The 26244-nt window shown below is 31.7% G+C and overlaps 1 protein-coding gene across 1 annotated transcript in view; it reads left to right on the top strand.

Annotated features, from left to right (window-relative positions):
* The window catches only part of LOC143249282 (rho GTPase-activating protein 190-like), a 119902-nt gene extending 93658 nt beyond the window's left edge, over positions 1–26244 (top strand). The window contains 9 exon segments of the mRNA XM_076498845.1: positions 502–729; positions 2923–3050; positions 3052–3172; positions 10948–11045; positions 19710–19808; positions 20404–20635; positions 21236–21367; positions 23481–23586; positions 23885–26244. Of these exon segments, the coding sequence (XP_076354960.1) occupies positions 502–729; positions 2923–3050; positions 3052–3172; positions 10948–11045; positions 19710–19808; positions 20404–20635; positions 21236–21367; positions 23481–23586; positions 23885–24083 (1343 nt within the window). The 3' untranslated portion in view covers positions 24084–26244.

Below are 26244 nucleotides of genomic sequence, written 5' to 3'. Positions count from 1 at the left end.
ATAAAAAGTAAATTATGCATAAGGTTTTTGAAACTTGTGTCAATTATGTGTTTTGTATGTAATGTATAAATATATTCACAAAGCTGTGCTTTACAGCAAACTACACCAAGCCAGGTTCTTGGGATGCAAGACAAGTGTTCTTACTGAGCAAAACTAATTAGTTTATGTACCATTTACAGAAGTTTAATATCAAAAATCTTTCTAGGATATTTATTGTTTATTATTTTACAAAAAAGTTTTGATAAAGTTCTAACCAGTACTTTTACAGAAAAAGGGGGGGGAGTCTAAAGGTATAGTTGAAAAATGAGTGGTACATATTTTGATATTAGTGCATTTGAGTGGTAAATTTCAAGTGTATAGGGAAATTTCACTCAGTAGATAAACTGATTTTATTGTATATTTAGCAATGAAACTGATCCATAAATAATTGTTTAGTAAAGGGTGATAGCTATTAATTGCAAAATTCTTATTTTTAAAAATGGAAGCTTTTTTCCCCAACAGCTGGCTCTGACTCAGACAGTGATTGGAGCTCTCTGGAGCGAATGCACAGAGATGTTCATAGTCGAGTGAACCGTAAATCTACTCCTCACAAGAAAATGCGCAAAAAGCGCGGTGTTCCTGTTGCCCCACCCCGTGTTCCATCTTTTGAGGGACCAGCTCCCCCACTTCCCCCTCTTCCAGGGGGAGAGAGGATGATAGGCACCAAGTCCCTCAATCCACTAAATAAAGGTAGCACACAAGGCTCTATTGATTGTTTATCTCCTTTTACCCTGGTCCTGATGCATGCACCCCTTGGTTGATATCAGCCTGAGTTTTGATTGTCTTATGTTTGAGTTATTTTTTTTAGTTTAACCAGCATTATTAGATTTCTCCTCTAAAACCAGTTTGAAGTTTAGAAGAGAATAATATCAATTGACTAATGGAAACTCGCACAACGTTTGGATGATCTTGGTTGCTCATGTGAGAACTTTTAAAGATTAAGTATTTGTTTTAATTCAAAGCTTTTGGTAAACTGTTTAACTGCCTGAGCTACTTGCTAGGGATGTGAAATTGGAGAACTTTAAATATAAATTACATCAAATTAGTTTTGCTATAACAATTTCCTAAAGAGTTTCTCTTATGATATGAAGTGTAAATATTAGACTTGAAAAAAAGCATGTGCAAATTATTATAAGACCTACTAATATTGTATTGCAAAAAATTATTAATACCAAGGACAATAACTTTTGCTAATATAATTTTTATTTTAATACAAACTGAAAGTTGTCAGATTTAACTAATACTTCTCTTTTACTTGAGTCTTTTTGTCACTAACAGAAAAAATACACGATTTAAACTGCAGTTTTTTTATATGTGTGTACATATTTTAATATCTTTAAATAGAAGTTTGTACTCTGTAATCCATGACATTCAAGTATGAAATTATCACTTCTCAGGTGTTATACTATTATGCTGGTCTTTTTTTTTTTTTCTCACCAATGACTGTTCATTTTTTTGCATGCTTTATTCAATTTTAATTTTGCACAGATTATTTTGGGAAGTTTGAGAATGTGCATAAATTATTAAATATGTGTGCATAGTATAAGAAGATATTTGTCTCACCTTTTAAAAATGTTATCTTGCCTTTACATTTTAATATTATGAAGTTGTTTTGTATATAAGCTGTATTATTATTTGTTTAATACCTATAGAGATTGAAGATTATTTTTAAACTATTTGCTTTAAGAAACACTATTTGGTATTTTAACCTGTAAAGGTTTTATGTGCTGTTGACTTTGCAACTTTTAGTTTTACTCTGAAAATTGATGTAATGATTCCTTCCAAAGGTGTGGCCATTTTCTTAGTTTATTTTTAGTTTTTCATATTGGATGATTGTGTGTGAATTCAATCTTGACTTGTGATCACCAGGCTTTTCATTTTAATTTTAGGCTACAAAATTATCAAGTATACTTGTTTGAACTGGTGTCAGATTTTTCCACTGTTACTTTGTGGTTTGTCTAGCTGATATGTTTGTAGTTGTGGAGAGCAAGTGTCAAGCTGACCTAGTTTGTTATGTTCTATATTATAATGAAATACATAATAAATATAATCTTATTTTAAAGTTTAGAGTATTAATTTTGAATCACAAAATTCAAGAAGTGGTGGTCTAGATGGTTTGGCTTTGTGAATTGGGAAAGTCGGGCATCTTATATCTTCAAAGAAAAGTATGAATTTCCTACATCTCTCTCAAAGACAAATCACTGTCATGTTATAGTAGTCAAAACACATTTAGAACTTATTTGGTTAACTTGTACTTTCATTTCATGAGTACCAGTTGGACACTGAAGACTTGTTTGTATAATTTAATTTGTATTGAGTTAGTGTTTTTCAATGACATTTTCAGCCCCAGACAATAAACTTGCAGACTGCACTGTCACTTGAAAACAAATAACAAAGAATTGAGTTGTACATATTTGGTTGGTACATTGGTTGGTTTGTTAAAAAAAAACTGTATTCAGAAGTCATCAGTTTTATTTAGTAAGATGTTTAAGTGTTTATGTTTATATAATATACCAAGAAATGCTTAAAATGCTTAGTTGTACTTGCAAATAAACAAGGAAAATTGTATAGACCTTTTGCTGTATATATATGGAAGCTTTTGAGTATTTCAATGAAACAAAAAATCAAAAGGATCAACTTCAACACTTATTCTTAGCTCAGAAGTAAAGGCTCTTTTGATTTGAATCCTAATTTAGTTTACTCTGGAGCTGGAAATGTTAGATATTTTAGTTAATTAGTTCTTAATTTTAAAAGTCTTGCTCTTTTTTATGGTAGGTAGTTTTATTTTATTCAGACTAAAAGATCCAGGATTTTAAAAAAATGACTGTACTTAGAGAGAGAAAAAACAGATTAAAATGCTTCAATGCATGACTATGTTTACAGTACGTGGAAGTGGGGGAAAGTCCCCCTCAGATGACAGTGACTTGTCAGATGATGAGGAGCCTTTCTTCAAAAGTGCCCTCCGTCCTAAATACAAACATAAGCGGTCATTCCGCTTAAGGCGCCAGGAAGCAACAGCTGCAGGCTCTGCAACAGTCACAACTACTCTCTCAGCAGCAACAACTACCTTATCTTGCGGGATCTCTCCAGTTTGGTGCACTAACACCTGATAGTGACATTTTCTCTCTCTCATGTAAGTCTTGTGTTTCTCGTATCTTGCTTTCTTACACTAACCCCTCAGTTATGAGACCTGGGAACTGCAACTTGGGCTTTACTAGGCATGTCATGTTCCCTTTCAGCTCTTTATATGTTTTGTCTGTATTTGTAACCAGTAAGAGAAATATTTCTTCTTAGCAACCTGTTGGCTACTTATTCCTTTGTGTGGTGTGTGTGTTTGTGAACAACAGTGGACATAATATTTACAGATTTTCAAAACAGGAAGTGCTTATGACTTTGTAATAATACAATATTATTTGACCTATTTCCTGAAATTCACCAGCAGAATGTATTATAAAAAATATTCAGATATTGCATCTTTTTCTACTAAAGGACTTTGGAAAGCATATCAGCTTTATGAGTGTAAAAATATTTTCCACTTTTAAAGTTAGTGTAAAATTACAGATTTTTTATAGTGGGTCCAAGTGAATAAAGGTAAAGCAGAAAAATGCAGATTATATGTGCTGATTTGTGTTTTTTGAGTTAGTAGATACTGAAAGACTTCTGTAATCTGATGTGTTAGTTATAATTTTTTTTTTGCTTAAAGTTTCAAAAGCTATTAGTTTTGGAATCCATATTATCTGATGAAATTTTTAAACTGGGGAGAAGGTAATATTTTGCAGTTTGCTTTACCTCAAATGTAGACGAAATTGACTTGTATTTCTATATTACTTTTAATTTAAGGTGAATGAAATTAAACATTTTTAATAATTGTGATAAAAATATAACTTTATTCATTTGTTTATGTGTAAGGTGATCATTTGATAAACACTCACTTGCACAATGTTTTGTACTTCTAAAAAAAAGTTTCAAATTACTCATTTTGTAAAACAAAGTAATAACAGACTAATGAAAACATGCTAAATTTTGAGAATAGGAAATAAAAAAACTAGTTAGATCCTAGAAATGCATTTATGAATACACATTATTTGTATCAGTAATTCTCTCAGGAATTTCAGATTAATTACTTTTTTTTTTATTAACAACAAATGATTTAATACTGTGTACTCCAATTTACAAATCTGAGATTTGTGTAGTAGATAAAGAACGTGATTTTGAAAAGTGGTGTCCTAGGTTGTCAGTAAATCTATTAATTTTTACCTTTTTTTTTAAAGATTTATAGCAAGAACTAGTGATTACTACAATCATCAAAATAAGGTATAAAAATGTGTTCATGAATATCAGTCATTTGAAACTGAGTGGATTTATAAAATAGAACTTTTTAGTCAAGAAAAAAATATTGTAACTTTAAGAAACAAGGTCTTGCAACATAAGTTTAAAATATAAATCAAATGATATACTTTTTTTGAGATGAAACTAGTTTGTTTCTACTAAGTTTCACAAAAGTTGGTTAAGTATCTCCACAATGAGAAATTAAAGAATTAAGGGATGTCATGACATCCTGCTGATCCATAAAGGCTGATATGTGTATTTGCTGTAGCTTACCTGATTGTACCTGGTTACTCAATCAGAGAGAAGTTAATTACAAAAATAAACCTAGTGGTGAAATTGTATGAAATTTGACAAAAACTTTCCTAAAAATATGTAAATATGTAGTTTCAGAAAAACTTTTAATTTTTGTTTTTTATACTATTTCTAATAATTTATTATTTCATGTAGTTATTTGCACTTGGACTCTAAATAGTTCACCTTGAAGATGATTTTTATATGAAGTATAAATATTTTTTTTTGTCTTACAGTTTTCACATTTCAATTGCATAATATCTAGTACCTCATATAAATACCAAAAGTTTTTAAATTAACTGTTAATATTTTATTTTCCATTTTCTCTGCTGTATGACTTAATTCTATCATCAATACATGCAATCAAATGTTTAAAATTAAGAAGTAGAAATAAGTACATATCTTTGTAGCAGTTCACGAGAATGGTCTTTTTTTTTATCTCCTATGCATAATTTTATGTATCTATCTTTTAATTAACAGTTTATTTTTAATTTTCCTTTCAAATTATTCGTATTTTATCATTTATACCACTGCATCAAGTGATGTGTTCGAGAGTTTTTAAAGCAATTTAAGCAGACTCCCTGCAGAGGTACATTGTGTAAACAAGATTACTTTTACACACTACCTTATTTATAACCTTTCACAATCCATGTGAAAGACTAAACTTTATAAAAAATCATTAAACCATTCAAATATGATTTAAAAAAAACACACTAAAATATAAAAGCAAGACTTAAATTCAATTTAACTGTCTCTTTAACTATAAAGCATATGTAGGTGAGAAACCATCGTAAATGCTATAGCCAATCAAGCAAACAATAATACTAACAGCAGTTACACTTTAATAAAAAATTAATTGAAATTAATCATGGGTAGAGTACAGTATAAACTTAGTTCTTTCTGACAGCTGTATATACTTGTATTAATTAACTACATGTACATTGAACATATCATATGGACTGTATGACACCAAACCTGAAGTTAAAGTTTATTAAACTTTCTGTTGAAAAAAGAAATTTAAATGTAGATAACATAAAAACTAAAATTATTCCTTGTAATGTTAATTTCATTAATATATTTATGTATATTTGATGGTAAAGTGACTTAATTAATGCAGTATTATATTCAGAAAGGAACTTAAAAGTGATGCTGGTATGCTTGACTTGTGATCTGATTGTCGCAGGTTCAAATCCCTATCCTACCAGACATGCTCACCTATTCAACTGTGGAGGCATTATAATGTGATAGTCATTTGTGTTGTTCACTGGTAAAAGAGTAACCAATGAGTTGTTGGTGGGGTCTTTCACTGCTAAATTAGGGACAGCTAATACAGATAGCCCTTGTGTAGCTTTGCATGAAATTCAAGCCAATCAAATTGATGACTACCTTCATAAAAATGGAAATCCATTAGCAGGTATCTCAAACAGTATTCTATGCATTTGGTGTACTCAGACATGCATTTTTGAAAGTGTTGATTATCCGTGATTATTGAACTATGGAAAGCATATTTTCATCTGCTCCTTGGATTTTTAACAGAATCTAGCTGTAACCATAAAAAATGCTTTGAATAACCTTTTATGACATGATCGATTTTGTTGTTGTTGTTTTTTAAGTTGTGTTAATGACAAGATAAATCTAGAGATTTCAGTAGACATCTGCATTGTGTACTGTATACTTCCATTTATCACATGCCAGAAAGCTCTTGTTTTCTGTTCACTTATGTGTGTAGGGAAAACCTTGTTTACGTGGTTCTTATGTCACTTTTGTATTCCAAAGTTTGTGAGTTATTTACAGTTCTTCCTTTAGTATTATTGGACTGTTGTATTAGTGTGTTACTTCCTATAAGAAGCTGTTTAACTTTTTCTCTATCTTTGGCTTGCAACTGGTAACCTGTTTTGTTTCTTACAGCTGTAACCATGTATCCCCATGCTTTATTGATGTGTTTAAACTAGTAAAAGTTCATCCTTTGCATACATTTATAATTACAAAATAGAAGAAATTATATTTGGTTAAATCTGCATTGTAATTCAAAGGGTTAAAATGTAGGTACCACATGCACTTGCAAATCAACAAGCTTCAACCAAAATGCATTACAAAGTTTAAAGATTTTAAAATTTATAGCCACAAATTTTGTGGGTAACTAGAAGATGATTAGATACACAGGCTGTTACCACAGATCATAAACAACCCATTTTACAATACCATAAATAACTTTGAGGAAATCTGTTTCATTAAATACATTCTTATACTACTTATAAGTGATAAAATAAGACATCAAAAAAAGAGTATAGGTTCAGGTATTCAAGATTTATATTTTTGTTAGCTTATGTTGTTCTATATAGTGCAAAATATATTATCTTAATTTGTTATTATTCTGCAACTGTCTCTTTTTCAACTATCAGCAGTACTTTTATCCTGATAAACATTGTATATTATTCAGCAATATTTTGTATATGTAAGGTTTATGTATATTCCACTATTTTATTCTCTGTTAAGGTGTATGAATAGTCTTGATTAGTTTTATTATTTACATCAGATTTGTTAATTTCAGTGTCTAGTATGTGTAGTACGTGTAAAATAAAACCTTTGTAAATAATACAAAGAACCAGGGTCTTTTACCTGGAAACTGTGCCCACTTTTTTAATGGTTTTATTTAAACAAGACCATTCCATCAATGTTGAAAACCAGAAAATTTTTATATTTTATTTGTAAGTCACCTTTAAAGATAACAAAAAATATATATATATGTTTAACTAATTATTATATTTTATATATGATATAACTAATTATTCCTGTTCCATCTTCATTAATTGATTCACTGTGTTATTGATGTATGCTGCAGCATGCTGAACACATTCAGATGTAGAAGCTAATTTATGAAACTAGTGTTGCTTGATTTAAATCTCAAGAATCATATTACTGCCATAACATTTGCATATTGTCTTCTACTCTTGGTGTTCATAGACAGCCGTTACCATGCTAATACAGGTGGGTCACTGATTCGTATATGAATATAGAGAGAATACTTTAGACTTGAACCATGTCAGTTCATCCTAATATTGATACTTTTGTATTTATGATATCACCTTGTGTCAGAGACCACTGACAACTGTAGTAAGTTGCATCATTTGTGTCATTCTCTTTTCATTTGCAGTTTGGTGAAGACTGTGCTCTCATTAGCTTCCACTAATTTTAGACTGACCATATGTTGCTTCTAACCTCTAACACGCTTTTAGCAGAAGCCTTGAAAAATGTTGGCTACATTATTTATGCAGAAAATATGACATAAGGGAATTTTCATCTGATTTGTAAAGGAGATCCAATACATTACTTACATTTTCTATCCACAACATCTACTTCATATGTTTGCATTCAGAAGCAAGAATTTTAACATTTTAGATTATATGATGAGCATTAACTGCATCATTATTTCTTCCATCTGTAAAACATGAATCAAAGAACCAGTATGTGTATCCATCAGTGGATGCACTCATTACTGGTTTGCATCCTGTAATTTCTCCTCTAGAATGCACCCTTATCACTTTTCTAAAACTAGAATGATAACATCATTTTTTTCTTGTACCAAAATGTCTTGTACAAAAAGACAGCTATTAGTTTTACTTACATTTTGAATCTTAATACATAGCTGTGGACATTTGAAAAGTTCTCATTGATCAAGTAAGAGTTAATGGTCTCTTCATTCTTCTGCTCCAAGTACTAAATATAGCCACAGATTGGCCTTGCAGGGTCATGGTTTTTGAAGTTTCAAGAAAATGTTTGATAAATAAACAAATTTTGCATTGTCTTTCAGACATGGAGAAAATTGTCATGGATGGCCGATGAAACAGTTGAACCCCTGAATACAGCTCAAAGAAATATACTAGTATCTTGCCACACAGTAAACATGGTACTTCATTGTAGAGCAGCCATCCAGTGTTATTGTTTTCCATTTAATTTTAGAGAAAAGCAAAAAATGCTGGAATTCAGTGGCTTTGTTTTGATGTAGTTTCATCTAGATGTTCTTAGACAGTTCCTTTGTAGCTAGTTTGAACAGATTTCAATATTGCAAATGTGAAATAATACTCACTTGTTGTATTAGTTACTGACACTATGTATTCTTTACCACTGACATCAGAAAGTACTTAACTTTCTTAATGATAAGAAAAATAGATTTTATATCGTAGACAACTGTGAATTTAAGGGTTGAAAAGGTTTGGTTGTTATTCACTAAGCATTAATAAAATTTGTAGATTACTGTAATAAGTATAGGGTACATATTTGTATCATACATTTATTTTATTGAGAATATAATTTATTCATGGCCTTCGCAGAATGTCACTGGTGTAAAAAAGCTTTTCTAGTAAAATTTTGAATTAGAGGTTCTGTTTTCAGTGCATGTTTTATGTATCATATATTTTTATTGTATATATTTTTACATAGATGTGTAAATTTTTATTTGTTATTTTGCAATGGTATTGTTACATATTATGTTTGTAGCATTGGTGTTGTTTGTTTGAATTTGATTTTTAAACTGGGTTGTAGGTTACACCTTATATGATGATATTGGTTAGAACTTGTGATTAATCCAAGTTAATCCACTTTTTTGGCTTCATTTCACTGATGACGTCAGAGAGAAAAATGTTTTCTAAAGGAAACTGTAAATACTGATGTTTTACTGATATTGAGAAGAATAACAAGTTCTTAATTTCTTGCTTTGTTGTAAAGTAAGTTTCTCAGTAGTAATGTTTTGAGAGAGGTGTGTGTGATAATGTGTCATTGGAGATATGTTGAACTAATTGTTTTGTTGAAACAACACAAGCATATCCAGAATTTCAACTGATTGTCAATATGAAAGTTATCTTTGAAAACTTTTTTTTTTAATCTTTCCATATGAGTATTGCCTGTTTGATGTTAAAGTGTTAAAATTATCCAGTCATTTTCTTTTGGATATTTTCACCTTTGTTAACTAAAAACTAACAGTTTAATGGATACTGCTAGTGTTGGATATCCTAGTTTAGGTTTGACAATGTGAAGAAAAGTGTCTGTCATTATCTGTTGCTACATTTGATATTAGATATGATGATGTATACATTTACTATATGTCAGGGAATTAGCCAGAACTAAGAAGTTGAATGTTGTATTTTTGCTGTCAGATGGATAAGTTAAGTAAAATTTTGTTGTTGCTTGGAAAAAGTCAGTCTATTTGCTCGGTAGAATTTAAGTTGTGATATTTTAAGCCATTTTCTGAATCAATTATTTGCTCAGGAACAATTATGTTTCACTATTTTAGTAAACCTGAACAATCCCAGTTTATATATTCCTACTAGTGACTGTAACAAGAAATATATCATACATAAATATGTATGAACATTGCAACTGATATACCTGTTAATACTGTCAGAAATCTAAAAATTATAGTGATTGAGGTTGATATATTGGCAAGACTAATATTAAAATATGTAAAAATATGGGTGTTGCCAGAGGTGTTAAGAAGCAGGTTTCCCTGGGGCTCCATTTTGAAGTCTTCATAAATTCATGGTACATTCATGGGTATATGAAGAATTTTTCTGGTGGATGGAAGCCATATATGTTGAGAATTTACATTTTTTGGATGAAAAGGTATTTTTGAGGCAAAGCGATTTCCCACATTACTGCAAGTTTTCCTTAAGTATATTATGAAAATGAGAACACATTATTCTTTATCCCATATTTCCATGGCTCCCCTAATTGACCCCAAGTTTCGAGACTACTGTAGCCCCCCTGACACTTCCTCTCGTCAGGTCTGGGTGTTGCCATAAAACCATTCTAACCAAATTATCCTAATTCTAGTGAACAAGACAAGAAACAAAGAAAGCTGGTGGCAGCTACTGACAACTTTTAAGCCACCAAAATTGTGCCTGGCTGGCTAGGTCCATGTTAAACATCTTTTTAGTACTTTTACAAGGCAAGGAAGTGTGAAACTATTTAAGAAAATTAGTAAAGAATTTTTTAGTTTGTTTTAGGAATGTGTAAATGTTATTAAGATGTATTACTGCAAAACATCGTTGTTGTTACTTTATGAAATAAACATCACTGTTTGTCATTACAGTTAAGGCATATAATGTGGAATTATGGTTTAGTTGTTAGTTACTTAATGTCTGTCTCTGTGTATCTGATGTGAATTATTCATATTTTATTAAAAGTTTACCTGTAGTTCTTGTAAAATGGACAAAATACAGCTGTTATAAGTAAAATACTTGTATGGCAGTTTAATGCAAGGGTTTTTTTTATTTCTTTTCTCATTATTAGCAAAACTCAAGATTGAAAGTTCCCTCTGTATGCCTCCTCCAGATGAAAATTCAGGGTATGAGTTGGTATCACCAAAAGATCCAGCAGTAGTGATGCGGGTGAGCAGTTATAGTCATTTATGTCCAATTATAACAATGTATTTATTAAACAAGCAACCTATAACTCAGTGACAAAAAGTGTTACTGTTTGGTAGGTGGTGGAGTACCCAGTCAAATTTGGAAATTCAAAAGCTTAAGAGTGAGGTAATGGTTGCCTAGGGAATGATTGTGGAATTGTTTTTCAGTGCTGTTTACTTTGGCCTGAGTAATTAAGATTGTCTGTTAAAGGAACAATCTGCATGCTACTCTCACAATATTTCTTTCACATCTCATCTTTCTAATATTCTTTCATGTCACTCAGAAGATGTTTGTGCTCAGTTCCTTACCTGATCTTGAGCTATCATTTTTCCGCTATCATCCTATTTGAGGGCACATTTTTAAGGTTATTACTACTGTACACAGATATTTCTCTTTTGTATTTGAAAGCACCTTCTTCAGAGAAGATTCTCAAATTTCTCTTTTTGGCTAATATTTTGAGCTGTTGATGTACCATGCCTGCTACACTTAACACCTAAGACATTTTTTTTTGTTTTATATGCACAGGTTACTTTTGATTTCAACCTTACTTTTATAACACGTGCTTAGAGATGTTGGCTCATTTTGCAGAAAGTTTTGGAATGGTGATTGTTTTATAGATAATGTACTATAACAACACCATGTTCGTTGTCTCATTAAACTGAGAAGTCACCAAATTCTTTTGGAAAAAAACTGATTAAAACCTGATCCTATTTAGTTACAGATCAGCATGGAATTTATAAAATAATGCACATTCCTGTAGATTCTTAAGAAAAGGACTAAATGCTGGCTATGGTTCCTACAATGTACCCTACTATTTCTGTTGCTGTTGAGTTAGAGATTGCTTTTTAAATCAGATATTGATGACCTATTCACAGTATGGATTTGATTTGAAGGTTAATGCTACATACAGGGGTTTAGTCCACTGGATCAATCGCGTACTGCAAAATTAACATTTACTATAATTCTGGAATAGGTTGTATATCTTAGCAATATGTGGGAATTGTTTAGTAAATGTGAGAAGGATGTTGTACATAAAAAATCAAATGTTTCTACTAAAGATTTGTTTAACAACACACAGAGTTGGTCTGCCTGAAAAGTACATTTTGTGATAGGAATAGCTCTATACTTATTTTTAGTTTATAGGTTTCACATTTCTTTTGCATAAATTCTAGAACTTTCTAGGTAAATATAAAGTGTTTTTTTGTAATGTTCTACATTTTACCTGTAAATTTATTTTACTCAAACAGTTTAATTGGATCCAGGATTTTTAAAGGCATAATCTAATTATAATGCAAAGAATGATTGAAAAACTTGAAACATTGTGTAACACAGTTCTTAACGTTTTAGTATTGACCATGAAGCTACAACTTATATTTACAGATTAAAGTTTTATTCTTTTATTTAACATGGTTTCTATTTTGCTTTATGGGGCAGTAATCCCCTTAGACAGTAAAACAATAAAGCCTAATGTGAACCATTGTACTATTTCAAAGCACATATTAACAGCAGATATGAGAATCCACACATATATGTAAAGCTCTTGTTATATCCCAGTAAAGTAATAAGCTTGAAGAGAAACTTACATCATACCTTAGCATTATTTGTAGTGTAAGTAATTTGTACCAAACTCTAAAGGTTAAGTGATAGAAAGAAACCTGTCTAAAATGGTCAATTCAGCAGATGCATCATGTGATACAGATACTCCTTAAAATGTATATTGAAATTTGAATTATAAACATTTTTTTTTCTGCTAAGTAATATGCACATTTTGCAGCTGAATACAAGAATAACGTTTGGTAGACAAAATAATTTTATTATGAAACTGGACTACAAAGTACAAATTTCTAATTATTGTACCATTATTTTGTCAAGTACAATAAAACAATGACATTTAAATTACCATATATTACATATATGTTATTACAATCTATTTATAAATGTTTAAATTCTAGTTCTTTGTTCAAAGTATACATAAAATGATCATTTCTAGTACTTATAAGTGTATGAAGTCTGCTTTCACTCAAAAATGTAATTACTAACCCTTTCACTGAACCTAGTTGACTCAAAATGAAGCAAAGATAAATTAGTTTTTATAAAATATAAGGTTGGTAGACAAGTATATATGACTCCAAAAAAAAAAAAATGAATGGGAGAGGCTTCTCTGGTAGGTTTATTACATATATTGATACCACAGCAGATCAAGGAGTTAAGATGTGTTTATTTTATGTTCTAGCTCATCAGTATGTGAAGTTTGAGTTTTTAGTTGTTAAGTGCTGTCGAAATTGTTAGGGTAAAAGTAATAAAATGTAAAGTCGGCAACTTATCTCAGATGAGTCTTGTGACATACAAGAGTAAATATTGATTTAAGAAATTAAGTCTGATTTAATATATTAATAATGTGTTGATAAGTTTACTGGTGTACATTAATGTTAATGTTAAAGTAGTTTAGTTATGTTTCAGATGTTAGAAGTCATGATGGGTATATTTTGACACACACACACACACACACACCTATGTACATAGGTTAAGTGGTTATAAAAGATTTTAGTTAGGTAGCAATACCTATGTAGGGATAAGTCCAGTTGAAATTGGCAGCTTGTACACTTCAAACATGATAGTACGCATGCTAGGACATTGACAAAACCTGTCCAAAAGTACAGCAGAAAGCCCTTCATAAACTAGGGAGTGTGGTAATGATCCCTGTGTTGGGATAAGTGTGATTAAAATATGTGGTCTGTATATTACATATGGTAGTACATATGCCAGGACATCAGCAAAAAACTAGTCAAAGGGATAGAGGTTGAAAATTCCTTCACTAATCAAGTACAAAACTACCTGTAAAGTTTGGCTAACCTTCCTTGATGTCTAGAAAACAGGCTGAAAAAACATCAGTTTTCATTTTTTTCTTATTTTTCAGTTGCAACTTATAAATCACAATGGGCTTACAAACCAGCCTGTACACCAAAACACTTTACATCCAAGGATGTGATTTTCCATACTTATAGCAGTAAGTAGTCCACCATAGGTTAGTTGCAGCCCAAATTATATATGCATTAATGCAGATTGTTTAATTTTGCCCAATATTCATATTAATCAATAGATGATGCAACTTCTGAAGTTAATCTTATCGCATTAAACTTGTTTTATAACATCATAGACTATGTAAGTTGTATATTTATCAGTGAACATAGTAAATAGCACTCCCTGCATAGGGGCAGGTCCAGTTAAAAATGGCAGCCTGTACATTACACATGGTAGCACATGTGCTGGGACCTTTGATAAAACCCATTCAAAAGGATAGACAAAAAAACCATTCACTAATCAAGTGCAAAACTCTTTTTAAAAGTTTGGCTTACCTACCTCAGTGTTTTGAGAACAGGCTGCAAAAACATCTTTCTTCTTTGTTAGTCGAAACCATGGTTATTAATAAATGAAATTTTTGTGAAATGTACAATTGTGTTTGTATTTTTTTCCATCAATTCTGTAATTGTAGAATTTCACCAAACACTGACAATTTACATATTTTTACATTTGCTTTTTAATAAATCACAAAAATCATTTTGTTTGAAATGAATAGGGAAGTTTCAACTTTACTAAAGAGTTATTCAAAATTATAAAAGTTGAAATTTCAAGAAGTGGAAAGGAAAAGGGCTGGCAAAATAGTAACCAAAAAAACCAGAGTTGGAGTTCATGTTTAAGTAATGTTCTATTGAAGTACTTTTTTTTTTCCAGAATGAAAGTGAAGTCAATAGGATCAGCAAAAACAGAATAGTGAATGTTCACATTTTGCCCTCAAAGAACACTATTGTTTACAAAAACAAAAGTGTATGTGCAACTAACACAATTATAAAAAATCGTTTTAGCATGTTGAAGTACTTTTAAAATTATTATAATTGTTTGAAAGTACTACAACTGAAAAAAGTAAAGAAAATTGGAGAACTTCCTTATTGTTTACCATATTGCTAACTCCACAGTTTTGAATATTCAGACTGGTTTTTATTAGAAAATGTCTTCATGACATGTCAAAATATCTAAGCAATTCAAGTTGACAAAGTTAACTTTTCAGAATCATCTTGCTTGCATAATCAGTTACTTTTGTTGTATAAAACAGCATCTTCCCTGTACAAAATGTAATTTTTCTACCATTTTGTTTCTGCTGTTCTCATTGATCTGAGATTGGAGTTTAAAAAAATTCCATATTTTCTCTGTTTCAGTGAGATACCACTTAAATACTAACGCTGGTACTAAACTTTTGTCACTAATCTGTTTAATCCTTCTTTAGAATTGAGCACTTGCAAGAGAGCATAGATAATTTCTTTGCAAAATGAAAAATCCATGATATATTGCTTATAAACTTAGTTTGTGAGTTTCAAAGAAAAGTTGACCATTTTGCTGAAACTGGAAGTTTAAATGTCTAATAAAATGGATGGATAATATTATTCAAAAAATTTCAATATCAGACTTATTCAGATAATTTCTAGAAATAAATAATAGTTATTTGTTTTTATTTATGTAATTTATTGATAAAAAATTATTAAATTACCAGACTTAATCCATTTGAAGTTTTTTGGCAACAAATGACAAATACAGCTGTTAAAGAAAAGCCACTCATTCTATAGTTGCTTTAGGATATTAAAGCAGAAATGGAAATACCAGTTGATAATTAAAATAAATTAGTGCTGTTAATGCATAATCAATGCAGTAATTTTGTTTATTATATTCTAAGATGAATTCTTATCTAATAGTGTAGTATTTAATATAAATATATGTAATGTAAATCAAAACTGGGCTATTTTTTTGTAATGTTTCTTCATGTTTGGAGTGTTGATGCTGTAATCTTACTTTTACATTGCTCTTGTATATCAAGATATTAAAGTATATGGTCATTGTCTATGTAATTATATATTAGGAAACATCATAGTTCACACTTCTGTTTAGAAGTACAAATGAAATAAGTATTAAGCAGTGTAACAATATCTTTTTGTATCTGTTGCTCATTTCACAAAGCATTACCAATTGTGTAGTTTATGTTCATTGTTTCATTCTAGCATAGAGAAGAAAATGGAAAAGTAAAAATAAAACAAGAATTGGACAGGTTCTTACTTTCACACCTGAAATGATTGATGGCTTTGAAAATTTACAAATATCCTTGCTTGCTCTATTTCTATTGTGTGTAATTTTCTCATAAAAGAGAATAAAACATTGTTTTCAAAGTTTCTGAATGCACAAAATTATAAAGTAAAAATTTACTGTGCAATAGGCTGTCATATTGGTTTAATTTTTTTCTTTGTGTCAGTAAGCATTTACCACATGGCATGGAAGGCTCAAAAATGAGCATGGGATACTTTCCATAGATATCCCACACTCTCGTACTGCATCGCTCTCCAGCAGGCCCATGCACATGCTCAATGGGTAAGACGTCAAAGCCAGAAGGAATCTTGGATTAATTTCACAACCAGCATATCTTCTAACACCAGTTCCAAAGTCATATGGGACAAGATTCGAAAGGTCACTGGGCAATATAACTCTGTCTCCCTCTCGATCTTACTCTGTGATGGCCAGGGAGTAGCTGATACCCAGAGCATTGCTGATACTCTTGGTGAAAGCTTTTGCCAGGTATCTTGCACTTCTGCTGCTTCTTCCACCTTTTCAGCCATCAAGACTCGGGCAGCGCAGTCACCTCTTTCCTTTTGAGCTGATTGTCTCTATGACTATAATCGTCCCTTTACATTGATGGAACTCAAACTTGCCCTTCATCGGTCTGGCAGTACATCGGTTGGACCTGTTGTTGTATACTATGAGATGATGTGCCATCTATCTCTTGCTTCTCTTGCTATTCTTCTGATTGTTTTTAACCAGATCTGGCAGGAGAATGTTTTTTCTGATTTCTAGCACCATGCTATTGCCCTATCTTTCTGTACACCTGGGAAGGATTCCAAGATTCCTTCAAACTACCATTCAGTTGCTTTGACAAGCTGTCTCTATAAGACCTTAGAGAGGATTGTTAATGCTCATCTTGCTCGGTTCCTCAAATCAAACAACCTCCTCTTGCCCACCCAGTGTGGGTTCCAAAGACAGCACTCCAAATTGAACCACCTGATTCGACTTGAAATGTCAAACAGAGAAGCATTTCTCAAACAACTTGTATCAATATTCTTTGACATTGAGAAGGCTTATGATACAATGTGGAGGTATGGCATATATATATATATGGGTTATGTGGCCATTTGCCCGTTTTTATTAAAAAAATTTTAATGGACATGAGATTCCAAGTTCATGTGAGTTCAGCACTATCCCAATCTTTTCTACAAGAACTTGTAGTCCCTCAGGGCTGTGTTCTGAGTGTTATACTTTTCAGTATAAAAATTAATGCCATCACTCAACAACTCCCTCTCACTGTTGCAAGCGGACTCTATGTTGAGGACTTTCACATCTTATGTCAGTTGTCGAACATGAGGTATATTGAGCGGCAGCTACAATCTGCCCTCAATTGTTTACTGAAGTGGATCACAGCAAACGGCTTTACCTTCTTTCTCTCTAAAACCATTTGCATGCACTTTTGCTGCCAACGGGGTATTCACTCTGATCTTGAACTCCATATTGGTGAAGTTGTGCTGCCTGTGATTTCTGAGACTAAGTTCTTGGGGATTATCTTTGACCGTAACCTGACCTTTACACCACACATCAAGCAGCTACAGATCAAATGTACAAGAGTACTGAACATCCTCTGTGTCCTCTCTTCCACCACTTGGGGAGTGGATTGATGTTCTGTGCTAAAGATATATCGTGCTCTTATTCAATCGAAATTTTCCTATGGATCACTGCTCTATGGCTCTGCCAGACCATTGGCCTTAAAGATGCTAGACCCTATTCATCATCAAGGACTACGGCTCTGCACTGGGGCTTTCCGCATTTCCCCCAGTTTAGAGCTTATACATAGAATCTTATGAACCTTCTTTGCATCTCTGCCGTTTGCAACTGTCTTTACTATATGCTTCCAAACTTCATTCCTTACCAAAGCATCCCACCTGGGGTTGTGTTTTCCTTCCTTGATGGGCCATGCTTTTTCAGACCAGACGGTCTGCCATTGCTCCTTTTGGCCTTCGTATCCAGGTGCAGTTGAATGAATTGGGTCTGTCCTTGGATAACATTGCTGTATCCACTGGTCAGCCCATCCCACCATGGCTTCTTACAGTCCCCAATTGTGACCTGTCTTTAAGTCATCTTGATAAGTAGATACTCCTGATTGGATATACTGTCTGTTATTTGCTGAACATCTTTCGAACCATCCTTCCATTCTTATTTATCCAGATGGTTTGAAATCAGGTGACTGTATGGGCTCTGCCATGGTTTGTTGTGGTTCAGTGGTTGTGCACAGAATCCCCCTCTACAGCTTCTGTGTTCACTGCTGAACTGTATGCCATTTCTCTTGCTCTGGATCACATAGAAGCTAAGCAGTACTCAAACTACACTATTTATACTGACTCGCTTAGTTCTCTACTTGCTCTAGAATCGCTTCACGTTGGTTCATACCCTTTTCTCACTGATATTCAAGACCAACTGACCCTTTCTCTTTAACATCTACTTTTATCCAGTTTTTCTGGATACCGGGCTATGTTGGTATTCACAGGAATGAGCTCGCCTACATTGCAGCTAAGTCTATCTGTTCTGGCACTATCACTGCTGTGCCTGTCCCATACATGGACTATGGTCCTGTATTCAAGCCATGCCAGCTGACAGTCGACTTGGAGTGAGTAATGCAAAAACAAGCTTTTCCAAATAAAACCCTATTTTGGATTTTGGCTGTCTTGCTTCTGTAAAGATCAGAAAGAGGAAGTTCTAACTAGACTATGCATTGGTCACAGTTTTTTAACTCATCGTTTTCTTTTATCTGGAACTGATGCACCAATGTGTAGTTTAACACTCTGATCACAATAAGCCACATTTTACTTTCTTGTGATCGTTACGATTCACAACAACAGCACCATTTTAAGCATGTTTCTCTCCCAAGGTTTGTCCATAACGTTAGACAGTGTTATTGGTGATGGTGACACTGTCCACGTTGGTAATGCTTTTGGGTTTTTAAAGGCCATTAATCATTTTAATACCATTTAAGTTTTTTTAATGTGGCTCCCATTTAAAAAAAAATCACAGTTCATCTAGGTTGATTTGAAATTAGACACTGGTCGTAACATTAAATAACTCAAAACCAGGACTGGAAAAGCCAACTTCAGTTGACTGATGGTGGTTTTTGTATTTACCTGTTAGTCTTCCTGGCAAGGTATGATAATTATAGTTATGCTACAGAAAGTTCTTTACAACTTGTATTACTGTAGTTTTTCTCTTAATGTTGTAGACATGTTGTAAACATTGGTTTTATGCTACTTAATGTTGTTTTTATTAAACTTTGTTTTGTTTTACCTTAATTTCCTTTTATGAATTTTACTAAATTTACTTTTTACCAGACGTTTGGTGCAGATAGCCTAGCTGCTTTGTGCAATAAAACACTAAATCAACCAACCCAACCAGTAAGCATTTTCTCCTTGAATCAGCACACTTAACATGTCAACTCATTTTCTTAATGTAATTTTTTTTTTGGATGATAACTGTTTTCTCCTTTTCTTAGTGTAACAAACTATTTTTCAGAAATCTGGAATGATCAAAGATGGGGAGAAAACATCTAGGAAGAAGGATAAGAAACTTCGGGAAGATGAAAAGTTAGAGAAGCGTCGACTGAAGGAAGAGGTATTATTAATGTTATTGTATGGTCAAATGATTGCATAAAATAGCTTAATAACTATTAATTTCTTTTACATCAAACCAGTAGTTAACTCATATGAGGTACTTGTGATTACTTGCATGTTAAACAAATCAAGTTGAATAATTTGTTTCCAATTAGGACAAAGTCAGTTTTATAGACCTAATGGTTTAAAGGTGATTTGAATGATCTTTAGTGTTATATCTTTGTAAAACTTAAATGAATTTTGTAATATGCTTCAGGCATATTTGTGAAATGTAAATAATTAGATAATGTTACATGATCTAATTAAAAACTAAACTACTGAAGTTATGTGGAAGAAATGCTCTTAAAATTGTTTGGTACATAAGCTGTTTTACTTGATTTAAGTTATTTCAAATCTGTATTCCAATATTTAGTGTATTGGTAAAAAATAAAACATGTTTATGATCTATTTATTACCCAGTTGAACTGCTCCTATGTTATCTTGTCTATCATCAAATTTGATTTTAGCTTAACTTTTCAACTTTTTTCTTCAAAAGCATTATTTTGAAACTGCTTCCAGAACATAAATTTGTAATAATTTTCTTTTGTTTTGAGCAGAAGCGGCTTACAGAAAAAAAGAAAAAGAAAACGGCCCAGGGAAAGGGAGGAAATATAAACCAAACAGTTCAAGGACTGGAAAGCTTTGCCCAATCAGAAGATAATCAAATCCCACTATTTGTGGAAAAGTGTATCAGGTTTATAGAGGAAGAAGGGCTAGACTCTGAAGGTATTTACAGGGTACCAGGAAACAGAGCTCATATGGACCAGTTATATCAGAAGTTTGATGAAGGTGTGTGGTGAACTAGTTGTAATGTTTGATTCAATATATTAATGTTAAAAATTATTTCAAGTAGAAATGAAATATTTATTAATATAGGAGAAAAATGTGTATTTTGTCTTTGTTTGCTACTGTTCTACATTGTTTTATATATACAGTTTATAAAAACAAAATTCCAAGAATTACTACCTCAAGATATTTGTTTTGCTGATCAACTAAAAAATCAACTATTAGGCTAACAGAAAACTTGGTTTAAAGGAATGCACTAAAATTGTTCTATCAAGGTTCATGGAATGGTACAGACCCCTTGAAAATTGACTGCTGTACTTATATCAGTACTTTGTAAGATTTAGTTTATGTCGTGTTGTTTCACTTGTATTGAATTCACCGTCCAGTTTATCTGTCAGCAATGCTGTTGTATGAAGTATGTGTGCACGTGTCTATATACATAAAGGTGAAATGCAGGACTGTTAGGGTAATTTATTTAACGTAAAAGGTTAAACCAATTGTGAAGAATATCTTCATGGTAACAGGTTAGGCTGAAGAATGATGGTTAATCTCTGTGAAATGTAATTTTGTTTTTTAAGTTTTTTAAGGATTTTTTTTCTCCAGATCCACAGGTTTCAATCAGAGATCTTGATATTCCTGTTAATGCTGTTGCTACGGCACTAAAAGATTTTTTCTCCAAAAGGTTGCCACCTCTCTTTTCTGTTTCTGTTATGGAAGAACTGAGTGAAATATCAAGTAGGTGGAATAGGAAGCCATTGTATTTAAGAAAATACATTAGCTGCTTATTTATGTTGTATTTTTATTGTTAGCTCTCTTTTTTTTTTGAAAAGTATCTTTTGTTTGACTTACGGGATTTTGATTTGTTGTTGGAATAATTCATTATAGCTGCAATCTGCAGAGAAACAAATAGCAGAAAATTGGACATTGTAAGTTCTAGCTGTAAATTGCTCTTTATGTATTAGTTATCTGACAGTATTTGACCTTATATTTTATCACTTCCAGTTATTATCCTAAAATCATGAGGTTTTTATTATTCATGTGGATAAAAGTTTCAGAGAAATATTTAACTTTATTTGAAGTTTTAAGTGTTTGGGCTACAGAGTATTTTTCAAGTGTTGAGTGCATTCCAATGTATGAAATTTCAAAATTTTAGTAAAAATAATACTATTTGAACAAATTAGTTAGTGTAATTTGCAAAGAAAAAAACATTTGTGCGACTCCAAGGAGTACCATTTCTGTTTAGCTTCAAAATATTTGACCATCACAAAATATAAATGTACATTTATATAGTTTACAAAAGCTCTAATTCCTCGAGAACTTAATGACTTGTTGTTTTTATTGTTTGATATCCCTTTCCTGTTAGTGGGTTTATTACTACAACCCTTCATTGCATATGGTCTAAACAGTTAGTAATAAAGTTCAACAGTGGAAGTTACAAGAGGTGTAACTGCTAAATATGATGATAGAATAGGTTATATGCTGTTTACATCATTGTAGAGTAGGTAGAAGTTTAATTAGAGGTGAACAAAGCTATTCAGTGAAAATTATAGAAGATATAAAACAAACTATGGAACTCAGAATTTTGTTATATCATTAAGAATTATTTTCTTCAATATACTTTTAAGGTAAACTACATCTGTGTAAAAGCTACAAAATTCCCTTTTATGTTATCATTTAAGATTATTTAGTTTCTTACAAGTACAGTGGATGATGTTATTTTGATTCAAATACATATTTATTTTAAAAATGTTTATTAAATATAAACAATCAAGTATTTATTTCACAAAAATCATGATACACTGCATGACAAACATAACACTGATGCCATTTTCAAAGGTGATGTTCCAGGTCAGTGGTTCTACAGAACTATTCTGACATCAAATTTATCATAGAAATATTCACAATGTTCGTTACAAAGTATGTTACTGTAATACTGTAACTATAATACATTTAGATAGATTACACAGGTTTAATGCAGCTATATACTCACACACATTCATTCAAAGCATGAAAAATTTCTCGAGCCAGTTACATGAGAACGTCCACACACATTGACAAGCATTCTCTCTCAAATAATAAAAGTTTATATAACCCTATCATATGTTTAAACCCATTCCTGCTTATTAATTTAAAACAATGCAGTGACTTGTGTCATTATGAAACCTGCTCTACTAATAAATAGTGTTGTCTGATTGACAGTTATGCAACTAGTGTATGATTTTACACATTAGAATATGTGGAAGTCTCGAATTCTATGGGATCTTTATTGAGAAGCACAGTCCTATGGTGCTGATAAACTTTTGTCAGTTTTTGCTGCATTTTTTCTGATTTATATAGTCGGAACTGATGACTGTTGCAGATGACTAAATTAATGTACAAAAAGAAATTTGTCAGATAGTATTAGTTGCTTTGAAACTTGGTGAGTGTTTAAAACTGATCTTTCTGATCATCATCAACCAACTAAATCTATTTGTAAAACAAAAGGTGGTATATTTACTGTTTTTGTGAAACAATGACTCACAACAGAATCTATTAGACTAGATACTAGTTAGTAAGTTTATGTATTTTGGTTAGTTATTTTCAGTGTGAGTGGAAATGAATTGAATAATATTGGTGACATTCCTACAGTTTTGAGAGAGTTAATTTCCTTATTATTATTTTACCCTTTTGAAATTTTCATAACTGATGCTTTAGTTTAACGTGTTGGCATGCTGTAAAAATTTTTCATTGAAAAATATTACATTAAAAATATAAACCTCAAATATAATTATTTTTAGTGAATAAGAGATGATAGATGAAAGTTTCAACTTTCTGTTTATGGTACCAGGTATGTATTATTTTGTTACAGATGTTCAAGACAGGAGCTGTCGTCTTTTTGCCCTTCGTGATCTCCTAAAAAAGATACCAAGAGCCAATTTTGAAGTTTTGAAATTTGTCTTTCAGCATTTTGTTAGGTAAGTTAAGATTTTATAAAATATGGAAGTTGTAGTTGAGTAAAGATTTATTGTTTCAGTTACTTTGTGTCGTCTTTGAATTAATATTCATTGGAAATATCTGTCATTTTGTTTTAACAGTTTCTACTCTTGTGGCACACTTTTCTTCTCTGTTGAGCAGTTCTGAATATTTTTTAGTGTTATGTCAGTTTTCAGTTTTATCCCAGTTACAATTTTACGAGAGAGAACACAATTTAGTATTTAATTTCTGTTTTTTGGTTATTAAGAACATTTGTTTGTTTGTTTGTTTTTTACTTAGGGTGGCTGAGAACTGCCGACTGAACAGCATGGACAGCAAAAATCTGGCTATCTGCTGGTGGCCTACCCTTTTGCCTCTAGAGTTCAATGATATGGGAATGTTTGAAAGAATGAGGCCACACCTAGAAGACTTAGTGCAAACAATGATTGATCAGTTTCGCTTCCTATTTTGTGGAGAGGAGGAAGTAGTGATGGTGTGATGACAGTGTCAATCATAACTGTTGATTAAAGTCCTTATTATAGTCATTTGCTCGAAAGGTTTTGTAAAGAGTTTCTTGCTAGCAAGACCTGAGGAATGTCTGCTACACAATAACCTTTGACATTTTCCTCCAAAGAAGTTGCATAATGTAACCTGTTAAGGTGCTGAAGAGTTGTAAGAGCTTTTAAGTATTGTTTTGGTGCAAAATATTTGTGCAAAGCACAGGAAACATGTCAGCCATTTCAAAATAGTGAAAGAAATGGTCATATCAGTATGTAATATCCTTTCTCTACTATAAGTCTCAAGCAAGATTATAATCACTTTACTGTTGTTTCAGTGACAGTCTCCAATGTAGGATATTGTCTCTGTATCGTCAACAAAGAATATAATGCACAGATTCTTCCACCAACCTGTGTGGACTTCCATCAATAGTTAGTGTGTACTTTCTGAGTGTAGAACAATCGAGCTGTGTTCTGCTGCATGATTATAACTTGTTTTTTTAAACACATACATATTTAAATAACTGATGACAACCTAACAAATGGAAGAAGTATCTAACACTCTACATACCCAACTTTTTTTTTTTTTTTGGGCTGATATAACCTTTACTTTTATGTAAACAAACTTTAGATAGTCACAACTTAAGAAAGGAATACCTTTCTACTTGTACTCCCAGCTTTGTGTAGAAGTTGCTAATGTACAGTTGTGTACAAACCAGTCTAGCATCTTACTAGTATGTTTTATAAAGTGTACAATGCTCATTTTGTCTGAGAAAAAGTATTAGATATCTAAGAGCTCAGTTAATTTCTGTGAAAAAGTTCCTTTATTGTAAATAGATAGATTCATCTTCTCTGTTGCCCCATCCACCACCCATTTTTTTCGTTGAATTTAGTATCAAAGTTGTCAAATTTTCCCCACAAATAGGCAAGAAATTGGTTTGAACAAATTGATTGGATAAAAAGTTTGGTAGCTGTTATGATTTCTCAGAATCTCCACTTTCTTTTGCTTAAAGCTAGATGTGATATAGGAATTGAAAGTATTGGTGATAAAAAGTAAAATTATTGGTAATGCTTGTATTTCAATAACAGTTCTGTGTAATCACACCTTGTCTTTAACTGCAATCACATGACCGTGTATGTGTGTGTGTGTGTGCATGTATTAAAAACTAAATTATTCTTTTTGTAGATCAATATTCAAGTATGTTTGCATTTTTTTAATCTGCAATTGTTTGTTAAACTTTTATATATATATAAAATAAATCTGTCAATGAAGATTTATTTTGTTCTAGCTGAGATTAACGTAAAGCAAGATAGAAAGAAACTGAGCATTGTACTGGTATTGATGAAATTTATTTATAGGACTACAGTCCAGTTTGGTTAAAATGGTTTTTGAGAGATGTAATTGTTTTCTTGTGAATTTCAACCACTCAAAATTGAGAGATTTTTAATATCTGTAAACTAGTCTTGCAATCCTCCCCACTCAAAAGAAAAAAAAAGTGCATATATATATGAGTTGATACTCAGTTCCTCTCTCCTCTCTGGTTCAGTTGTTGGGGTCATATACAACTGTACTTTGCAACACCTGACAACAGCATCAGTTTTTTCCAGAAAGTTCCAATGTTGCATTTAAATAAATTCTGGGACAGTTACTTTACTTTTGTTGTACATTTAAGTCACTTGTGATATTGATGTAAATTTCAGTTGTGTACAGACTGATAAGATATCTTTATTGTGTTCTGGCCATTCTTATAGATATCCTTGTAGTTCTGTATTCTACTCAACCTTGTAATCATTGTGGTATGGCTGTAGTACTGGTCTGTAATAGCAGACTTTCACCTACTGTGGGCCGTTCCAATAAAGATGGCTGTCAACAATAATACTCATATCTGCTACTTTTAATGTGATATTGTTTTATCACTCTTTTCTTAACCTTTGTCCAATATCTGTATAATTTTTCATTCTGGCTCGTAAACAGTGAAGTTTAAGTTTAGTTTGATTCATAATATCTTGTATCTTAACATTATACTAAACTTTTCAGTTTATTTTACTTAAAAGAATTTTGTTTATGAAATATGATATTAAAAACACTCAGGTTTTTTTTTTATATATATATATGGGTAATGCCATATAATTCTGTTTAATAAACTAATGCTTGAAACATGG

Source organism: Tachypleus tridentatus, chromosome 4, assembly GCF_004210375.1.
Source record: "Tachypleus tridentatus isolate NWPU-2018 chromosome 4, ASM421037v1, whole genome shotgun sequence".
In the NCBI taxonomy this organism is placed as follows: Eukaryota; Metazoa; Arthropoda; class Merostomata; order Xiphosura; family Limulidae; genus Tachypleus; species Tachypleus tridentatus.
This window is presented reverse-complemented; position numbering and strand designations above follow the sequence as displayed.